Raw genomic sequence first — 10,328 nt, forward strand, 5'->3', positions numbered from 1 at the left:
AAAAACAAATAAAAAAAATTTAAATGAACAGTGAAAGCGTGGTTTCAATCCACGCTTGTTGTAGTAAACAGTGAAAGTATGGTTTCAATCCACGCTTCTTTTAGTGAACATTGAAAGCGTGATTCACAATCACGTTTTCTTCAGAAAACAAACTTAAACAATATGCACAACTTCGCGTGTTTCTTCATAAAACAAATTAAACAACATGCACGGTGAAAGCGTGGTTTGGAACTATATTTTCTTCAAAAAAAAATTTATGTTAAAAGTGTAGTTTACAACTACGCTTTCTTAATTAAAAGTGTGATTTCTAATAGCGCTTTCACTGTTAATCAAATTTTCAACCTTAAACAATAAAAACGTGATTTATAATAACACTTTAGCCTAATTTAAAAATTATGTCTAAATTAGACCTAATTTAAAAATTAAAATGATAAAGAACGTTCTCGTTCTCCACACCTACTATATATTTGCTTCCCCTACTATATGTTTTTGCTTCCCTGTCGTCTCCACAAAAAAGCTTGTGTTGTGCTCGTGACAACATTACACTACTGCTCTGAAATGAACTTTCTCTCTCTCTCTCTCTCTCTCTCTGCTTCATATCATAGGTACTACTTATTCGAATTACTTGTTGATTCGATTTCTTAAACTTAATTTTATTTGGTGGAGGCATTTTGATTGGATTGGATTGGATTTTGAATTTGTGTTTTGGATTGAGATGGATCAGGAAATATTCACCATGGGAAAGTGCTATCCAGTTGTTAGCGAAGACTACAAGAAGGCAGTTGATAAATGCAAGAGGAAGCTCAGAGGACTCATCGCTGAGAAGAAATGTGCTCCTTTGATCCTCCGATTAGCGTAATCTCTCTCTCTCTCTCTCTCTCTCTCTCTATATGATGTATGTATATGTATATGCGTTTATAATGTTGTGATTATCTTTAGATTTAGAGTGTTGAACTGAGGATTGAGTGATTGTTTTTTGCTTTCTCTCTTACCCACACAATCTTTATGTGGTTAATTCTCATGAATAAGAAAAAAGCACTCCGTTTCCCTGCTTGTACTAGTCCTTATTGTTACCTTACAGCATCTCCTATCCTTACCCTCTTTTCTCATCAAATTTGAGTGAAAAATTGATTGAAAGCTTGATCTAATTTGAAAAATCCAATTGGTAATCTATGTGATTACTACTTGTATCTAGATGATTCGATTCCTATTTATAAAGAAAAGCAATATCAAACCGTTATCAATCGACTAATATGGATTAAATAGCAGAAAGAAGCATTTGTCCTATATGTGCAAATTGAAATTGGGATATGGATGAAATATAATGAAATAGAGCCATTTTGAGGTTCACTATGAAATGAGGCATGGAAAGGAGCCACTCTAATCCTTACTCTTTTTATTCAGCAAATTGTTTTGAAAAATTCCGAACTTGTCCTAAAATTTGTTTAACCATTTTTTATGAAGGAAAATCATCTCCAATTCTTACTTTCTTTCTTTCTTTCTCTCTTCTTCTTCTTCTTTTTAAAAAAAAATAACTAAATTAAATTAAAATTCATCAAATTTGTGTTAAAATATGGCTGTTGAAAATTTGATGAAAATTTTGCTTTTTCCTTGATTTGATAAAAGTTTGATGAAATAATTGGAGCTCACTTTTAGCTCTTGATTCATCAAATTTGAATTTGATGAAAAAAATGGATGAAAGATTGGAGATGATCTAATGGGTGTTTATGTACAATTACTATTTGTTATTTGTCTCTTTGAACTGGTTTCCTTTATTGAGATCTATTGGTGATCTCTGATTTTTTGTTTGTCGTGTGTGTCATTTTATTGCAGATGGCACTCTGCTGGGACTTACGATGTGAAGACAAAAACTGGGGATCCATTTGGGACAATTAAGCACCCAGCAGAGCTTGCTCACGAAGCAAACAATGGCCTTGATATTGCTGTCAGACTATTGGAGCCGATCAAGGAGCAGTTTCTGATCCTATCTTATGCTGACTTCTACCAGGTAACCTTTTATCTGCTTTATAATCAGAGTGGTAGCTGACTATGCATTTCGGTTCATTTCAGTTGTGTCTTTTTGTTGTGTTTGGACAATGGATTTGTGAAAGAATTAATAGTGGAAAAACAAATGAGAAGCAAAAGGCAAAACAAAATAGATACACTTCTCCCATCCAGTTTCTTTTCACTTTACAAATTCCACAACAAGTTTAAGATACAAACGTAGCATTTATTGTTTTTGTTGCATTTGGGAATTTACATTTGATTTATATGTGTGCTGTTGTGGGATGAGTTTACATTTTGTATACTTTTTTCTGATATGTTTTTTGTTGTGTTGTTGTCAATTGAAGTTGGCTGGAATTGTTGCCGTTGAAGTCACAGGAGGGCCCGATATTCCTTTTCACCCTGGTAGACAGGTTAGTGTTATTTCTTCATTGCATGAAAAAATAATAAATGACCTTAATTCATGCGATGTCTGTGTAAATGTGCTTTTGTTAATCTTTGGATCAACTGGGGTGCAGCAGCATAGTGAATGATGCAGAACTATAGTTATAAATTTAAAGCTGCTGCAGTTGTGTCATGCTTTGCTTGGGATTTGATGATCTTGAGATAAAGATACATACAAGATAATCCTGAATCTAGTTGAAAAACTACTCCAAAATTTGACCATAAAATAATTTGTACTTGGGCTTTGGCGATCTAATAGCATTTGTTTCTACTTGTTACTGTGGGTTCTGTATTGTTTTGAGCTGTCAATAGCTGTCTAGTAGTTAGTGATCAAATGAGACATGCATGTTATGCTCTAGTGCTATAGTTCTTTGCCTCTTCTGTAGGTCGACACTTGTTCTAGGTTAAGCATATTGTACAGCTTTGGCAATTTCATTGTAAGCATATAGCATACTCAATTATGACTAGGCCATGAATGCAGAGATAATTTATACTTTATGCCTTTTGAATTCTGCTGAACTTGCTTTGTTATTGGTTATGTATTTCCTTGTAGAAACAATGGAAAAAACAATAGACCAAAACCTTATAGAGTTTCCTCTGTGTGTGTGTGTGCACACGTGCACACATGCGCTTGCGAGCATGCAGTGTGCACATGCACATGAGAGCATCTTTACAGTGAAGCTGTGCTCAAGTAACATGGGACAACATTGTGTTTGTCTGACATTCTCACAAGATTCTTGCCAAGGAAATCGTTCGCATGTAACTAGTGGTAGACTATGTGAAGCTGATGACTGTAATGACTACAAGAGCCATCATGTGTGTTCTGTGGATGTTATTAATGTTTTATCCACTGAGGTTTCTTATTCTGTGTATTTTTTAGTTTTTACATTAATAAAACAGTACATACTAAAGGAATCCATTGTTCACATGACAAACCTGAACCACCTCCAGAAGGCCACCTGCCTGATGCCAAAAAAGGTGAGTAAATTTTTTGAGATATTTTCTAAGCATGCCAGATTGATGGAGCAGTATTTGATGTTTCTGAATTCTGATATCTCTTAACTAGGTGCGGACTATTTGAGAGAGATATTTGGCCACATGGGTCTTAGTGATAAAGATATTGTCGTGCTATCTGGTGGCCACACTCTGGTAGGTCCAGACTAGAGTTTCCTCCTTTTCCTATTCTGTAAATGTTGCTTGTTTTGGGTTTTTCCCTATGAACATTGTTCTCGGTTTGATGGCTAAAATACAACGGGGAAGGTGTCACAAGGAGCGCTCTGGATTTGAGGGACCATGGACCACTAATCCTCTCATCTTTGACAATTCGTACTTCAAGTACATTGTTTCTCATCCCTATGGATATCGTAATGCTAGGAGATGCCATCCTGGAATCCAGATCACCTGTCCCCTTCCATGCACCCTTCTCTGCCCCTTTGAATCTGATTGGTTCATAGGATCACTTTTGCTGATAAAGACAATCCTATGAACCAATAAAATATAAGGGGATAGAGAAGGGACTAGGTGATCTTGATTCCAGCATCCTATTTCTTTTAATGTGTTTAAATTGTATTTTTTTGTTTTTTTTTTTAAATTTTTTTGAACAGGGAACTCCTTAATGGAGAGAAGGAAGGTCTTATCCAGCTGCCATCAGACAAAGCCCTTCTGGAGGATCCAGTATTCCGTCCTCTGGTTGAAAAATATGCTGCAGTTTGTATATGTTCTGCATTTTTAGTTTAGAGGTTCATTTAGTATAATTTGAAATGGACTCTCTTGATATAATTTGGTTGAGGAACATCTAACTTGGTGCTTGAAATATTGCTTTAGGACGAGGATGCTTTTTTCGCAGATTATGCTGAAGCTCATTTAAAGCTCTCTGAGCTTGGGTGAGTGAAAAAGGGTCATTTTTTGCTATGCCCCTTTTGTATTATTCCTTGCATTTAGTAAAACATTCTGATTTCACTTTGCCTGCACTTGATTTAGATTCGCGGATGCTGAGTGACGGGGATGGAAAAAGACAGGCTGTTGTGTGCTGTTTGGTTTCTAGAGTCTGTTCTATTCCTTCTACACGTAAACCTGCTTTGAAGAAAGTGATTGTGAGTTCAGGCTATCTCCGTCCTTGTTTGTGTGAAATATATCTGTAACAATATGTGATGTGTATGTTCTTTGTTGTTTACCAAGATTAGCATCATTTTTATCTTAAAAAAACAGGTTTACATATATTAGTTGCTGAGCTTTACTTTATTCATCTCTCTCCATGTTCCTTGAAAGTCTGTTTAATTATGTTTTTGGGTAGTAGGATGGAAGCAGCACGGTTTATCTTCATTCTGCAAATTATTTGCTATCAAGTAAAAGAAAATTTGGGCCTGTTCTCTGCTTTGGGGTCATCAAGTTTCTTTTGTAGTTTTGTTAACATTTCTTATGCTCAAGATTGATGACTTTCATATTCTCATTTGACAATCTCCAATAATTGAGAATATTTGACCCAAACTAAAAATCTATGAAGTGATTCAGAACACTTGTGATTCTGAATTCTATCATTTCGCTTAAAATCAATTGGTATTAGGGGGTTTGACTTGCGTTGGTATGGTACCCAGTGGTAGTCTATTTTTGAGGTGGTGATAGGAAATGACATTGTACCACGTGAGTCGTGCAATGAAAGATGACGGCAGGCTCAATTAAGAGTAAATCAAGGCTAAATGGAAGTATGAATGGAGTCAATTTTTCACCTGAATTTGCCTCTGAAGATGACGACTCTCCTCTAATCTTTATAACTATTGCACAAACTTCGTCTCAAACAGATCCAGTTGTTAAGGCCTCATAGGGAAGTAGGTCGGAAGTAATTTAGCCCACTGCAAGACAAAATTAGTTAAAAAATTAATAAGATGAAATGTCACATTCAAATCATAATTATTTCACTTTTTTTTTTTCCTCACAAAATTATAAAAAAATCGGAAGTTCTTCCCAAATAGAACCTTTTTGGTTAGGTTAAAATAGTCAAAAGGTCAAGTTAAAAAAGTTCTTTCCAAATGAATGCTAAATAAGGTAATGAATTTATGCAAAAGACATTTATCAACCCTAGCAGAAAAGATGAATAATAAAAATTGTTTGAGTAGATCCCAATTAGTTTGGTGATTACATGAAAATGAATTTGTGCACACAATTTTTAGAGTGTGAAGAGAACACAAGGTATGATTGATTCAAAAATGCAGGTCCTATGTCCAAATGTATATTGATTTTACTTAAAATCGTAGATTTTATTATTTTAGACCAATAAAATGGTGTGTATTGAATAAAATCGAACTCGGAATTACACCATCAGTTGACAGTTGTTCTCAGTAATCCTAATAGTGGCTTGGGTTATTCAAAATCAAACTGTTTCTCGAGTCCTGAATGAATTTCACTAAATTAACAAATACTTAACACACAAAAATAGGTGCTAATTTTATCGCTTTTTATCATATAAATATTTTAACATACAATTTTAATCACTTCATTGGATGCTCTAAGTGAGCCGCTAGCTAGTGGGATTGCAATGGAGCCATCAACAAGAAGATGAAGTGGTTGTCATAAGCAGAGCAACAAAATTAGAGACACAGAACTAATTACAAAATTAATGATATTAAACAATTTTTATTATACATATCACATGATGAAATTCGTATTAATCTACCTACATTTTCTGTAATTTGTTCTATTATCAGTTTTATATTCATAAATGCAAGTAGAATGGAACATGCACGTGATGCACTAAATAAACTTGTTCCATCACATCACATGGATGTTTTTGTTTTGTTTATGTCCTCACATGCACAAACCTTTACATGGTGACAATGACACTTTTATCTCATTATTGGTCACCAAATTTCACTGCAAATTACAACAAAGGTTGTTGGCAGTTTATAAACTTAGAGACTAAGGCCTCGTTCGGGAACAGGCTAATTTAGTAAATTTTTGATTATTTGGCTAAAATGGTAGGTAAAAAAAACTTGTATGTTTGTGATGACTTTTTGGTTAATTACGAAAAGATGTGCAAAAAGTAGAGAGAAAAGAGAATCTTTGACTTTTTGGTATGAGTTATTGGCTTTTTGACTAATTTAGTAACTTTTTGACTAATTGACTAAAAAAGTAAGTCCCCAAACGGGGCCTAAGTTAACAAAATAAAGTATACAAGTCAAATACACATTATATTATATATAAATTATGCAGACCAACTATTAGTGGAACATTTGATCATTATTCCACTTCCAATACCAACTGGGTAAAGAAAAAATGGTAGGTTGGGCAGTGTATAAAAAGAAAAGGGAAATAATCAATCACCTTTTTGTAAAGTCTGTGTGTGAGTTAAAATCACACACTTTGATAAAAGGAAGTCCATAAACAATCTCATAATGTAATAAAGAGAATCTTAGTTGCAACTTTGTTGAAAGTTTCTGGTTGAGATATGGATCACAAGGATACTGTGTAGTACCTCTCTATACTGTGTAGTACCTACTCAATATATATTTGGATCCAATTCATTTAGGATAAATTACACTTTGCCCCTTTATTTTTGATCATTTTTTTATTTTGATCCTTCATGTTTCAAGTTTTTTCCAATTTACTCCTAAAACTAACTTTTGTTTAAAATTAGATAGAAAATGCATGTTAACTGTCACATGATATAAAAAATATATTATTATATGGGTTTGAGTTTATATCAAAGGTGTGAGTTATATGTAATAAAATATATTTATACCACGTGATTGTTAATATGTTATTTTCTATCTAATTTTGGACATGAATTACCTTTTGGAATAAATTGAGAAAAACATGAAATATGAAAGGTGAAAGTGGAAAAATGGCCAAATATAAAAAGGCAAACTGTAAGTAACCCTTCATTTTATATGTGGTTCATGACACATTATGGGACTGTTTTGTATGATTTATATGAGTTGTTTATAGTTTTGAGAGTCAATTTAGACTGCTTTGTGTAGTTTCTGTTTATAATTTATTACGTAAGAATGGTTTAAGAGCAATGCTACGTCTATTTAAAGTCTTATTAAAAATATTACTAAAAACATATATGTTTAAATATTATTGGATGGTTAATATCATTAATTTTTTAACAACCAATCACAGTTGGCCTTTTGTCTTTTTGGTAAGATTTTTAGTAAGTTTGTAATATATGTAGAATTATTCATAGTTTAAATAAGTTCAAACAAAAATTAATTATCTCAAAGTTTAGGAAAACGTGCTTTGACTTCTGTTTTTATTTTTAGTATGCAATAAATTGCACCAAACACTATATATATTTTAACTAAACATTGTCTATTTAAATTTTTATAAAAAAATTCAAAGTGCACAATGAAACCTATCAAATGTGTAGGTTTCACCCCATATGTGAGTTGTGCCTGATTCTGTGAGTAAATTTTGTATATAGAAAAGAGCTTAAATCCTTTTCTCGTTAGTTCTGTTTGTATAGATAATAATTCTGTATTTCAAAAGCATACTATGTGGTGATGCTGCATCCTTTTGTTGCACCAAAAGATAGTAACCTCCCGTTAAAGGCAATGTTGGTGCATTAGCAAAAGTCTTAGGTTATTCAGGGGTTAGTTGAGAAGTTGGTTAAAAGTTGATTTTTTAATTTTTTTTAACTTTTTAAATTTTGTTATGAGAGGTGATATAACTCAAAATGAGTTAAAAGTTAACTTTTGACTTTTTTAACATGTTCTCAAATAGCCCCTAAAGCACCAAAATGCAAAGTTTGAGATGTAAAATTTAATATTCTTAATACATTTTTGTAGTTAAGTATGATTTTTAGTTTAAAATAAGAAAATTATTAAGAAAGGTTTTTAGTTTCACTTTTAATAATTTTATTTTAAATACTTTTTAAAACAAAAGCAATAGAAAATTGAAAAACAGCCATCAAGGCCAATAGGATGTTGTATCCATACTATCCATATCTCTGCACATATCTCTTGTACGAGCACGAAATAATTCTTCTCGTATGATCTTGTTGATCAAGCTTGCGTTCCTCGAAACGTCGTCGCTTTGCCACCTGAGAACACAAACGTGAGCTAACCGGCGGGCGTGCGCTGGAAACCTCTCCGATGCCTAAGTTAGCACAATAGACAATAGACACAAAAGCTCTGTGAATTCTGGAATCAAAGTTGTGTTACCTCTCCTTAGGTGGTTTTATGAGCTTTTTATAGGTTCCGTGTGGTACAATCCTAGTAGGACTCTTACTCCTCCATGTAGAGTCCCCTAGGAATCATATTCCTGAAAGATAATATTTATCCTTCAATACCCCTCACTGCTTAAATCAAGTGAGATGGTTTTACTTTGGTAGCATGACAAAACGACCGAGCTAACATGGCCATGCTAAACTAGCAAAAGTGACCGAGCTCTAACTAGCTCGGTTCTTCCCTTCATAGCTTGTACCTCGATTTCACCTACTCAGACCGAGCTACCATAGCAAGCTTAGACCAAGCTAATTGTTACCACTCTGACCGTGGTGACCGAGCTAACTTCAAGGCTCTCTTAGAACCAAGCTAACTATAAGGCCTTTTTACTCAACCATTTCTTACTGTGGCCCACAGATCGGCCCATTACACAGCTCAGCCCAATTTACATATAAATTATCCTCTCATCTGTCTGCCAAACAATTACTTCTACATCTATTGTAATTTAAAATACATGAGTAAAAATAGAAAGAATTAAAAAAAAAAAAAAAAAAAAAAGTGATTCCATAATGTTTGAAAAAGAATCAAAAAAAATTGACAGAAACCAATTTTTTTAAGTCATTGTAACGTGGGATACAGGTTTCGTTTGCAATGATAATAATGAGACTGACAATGCATGAGGAATGTTCTTTAAACAAACTGTGAATATGAGTTGTAAATATTTTTGTTCAAAATATTTTTATATACACTTCTTACCTATGCAAGCTTTCCTTTGACAATGGCTTTTTTAATTATTTTTTAATTTTTTTTGACATTTTTAGGCTGAGACTTTTTTGTTCGTTTAGCATTCTTAATTGACTTTTTTAACTTTTTAATTTTGGAACGGTGAATTTTTTGTTTTGTCTTTTTATGATTTTTTGACTTTTTTTATCTTTTTGTGATTATTTAGTCAAAAATAAAAACCAAACATCACCTAAATATATCTTTCTGTATATCTATCAAACTAATGAACAAAAATTAACAAATAAATAAAGCAGTCTCACATCACATTGACACGAAATTACTTAAAAATTTACTCGAAAGCATCATTTGGCATTCAATTAAAAAAAAAAATTGAATATTTTTTAGTATTATTTTAGAACTTGTGTTCAAATTTGTACTTTTATAGACGGTTTAGTGTAGAAATTTTTTTTATAAAAAATTACTAGAAAAAAAAAATTCTACTTTTGTGATCTGTGTAGTGTAAAAACATTAAAAAAACAAATAATAATATTTTTTTAATTATTTTTTAAAAAATTACTAAAAAAAAAAAAGGAAGAAAAACACCACAAAAAAAAAAAAAAAAAAAAATCAATCTCAACTCAAACATCCTAAAGCTCACCTAAAATTAAGGAGCATAGAAGATGATGGGTGTTTCAAAATTTGATGGGATAATTGATTGATGATATCTACTCAATTTTTTTATTTTTATTTTTATTTTTATTTTTATAAGTGTGGGCGAATCTCGTCCTCCGGTTGTCTCTCTCTTCTATCTTTTCTTTGAAGTCACAAACACAACACAACAACAGAGAGAGTCGCATCTTCTTCACGAAAAATTATTGAGTGATCTGAGGGCGTTACGAAAAATTATTGAGTGATTGCGTATCCATGGTTTACACTAATTATAATTTGAAAAATATTTAGTAGCTTAAAACTTTGTGCCTCAAATGGCTCAAATCT

At 32.7% G+C, this 10,328-nt stretch overlaps 1 protein-coding gene across 3 annotated transcripts; it reads left to right on the forward strand.

Annotated features, from left to right (window-relative positions):
• The first annotated feature begins 454 nt into the window (after positions 1-454).
• APX2 (ascorbate peroxidase 2) lies at positions 455-4,689 on the forward strand. 3 transcript variants are annotated; one of them, XM_082917437.1, is made up of 10 exons: positions 455-605; positions 725-855; positions 1,834-2,008; positions 2,352-2,421; positions 3,361-3,426; positions 3,515-3,596; positions 3,703-3,783; positions 4,053-4,155; positions 4,273-4,331; positions 4,429-4,689. In XM_082917437.1, exons 2-10 carry the CDS (start codon positions 737-739, stop codon positions 4,445-4,447), a joined length of 774 nt encoding a protein of 257 aa, XP_082773563.1. In that variant the 5' UTR covers positions 455-605; positions 725-736; the 3' UTR covers positions 4,448-4,689. The 3 variants fall into 3 exon arrangements, 1 of the variants encoding a protein (XP_082773563.1); XR_014362892.1 differs by lacking the exons at positions 455-605; positions 725-855; positions 1,834-2,008; positions 2,352-2,421 and having other exon boundaries at positions 2,542-3,426; positions 3,515-3,597; positions 3,709-4,331; XR_014362891.1 differs by lacking the exons at positions 455-605; positions 725-855; positions 1,834-2,008; positions 2,352-2,421 and having other exon boundaries at positions 2,546-3,426; positions 3,515-4,187.
• Positions 4,690-10,328: the final 5,639 nt, after the last annotated feature.

The sequence above is a fragment of the Camellia sinensis genome, chromosome 3 (assembly GCF_055761805.1).
Source record: "Camellia sinensis isolate YWXY chromosome 3, ASM5576180v1, whole genome shotgun sequence".
In the NCBI taxonomy this organism is placed as follows: domain Eukaryota; kingdom Viridiplantae; phylum Streptophyta; class Magnoliopsida; order Ericales; family Theaceae; genus Camellia; species Camellia sinensis.

Excerpts from the sequence above, each read along its gene's own strand:
- APX2 (XM_082917437.1), top strand. The coding sequence starts at position 737 with ATGGGAAAGTGCTATCCAGTTGTTAGCGAAGACTACAAGAAGGCAGTT. Across the intron at positions 3,427-3,514 it reads CCTGCCTGATGCCAAAAAAG|GTGCGGACTATTTGAGAGAG; the intron begins GTGAGTAAATTT and ends TCTCTTAACTAG. Across the intron at positions 4,156-4,272 it reads TGGTTGAAAAATATGCTGCA|GACGAGGATGCTTTTTTCGC; the intron begins GTTTGTATATGT and ends ATATTGCTTTAG.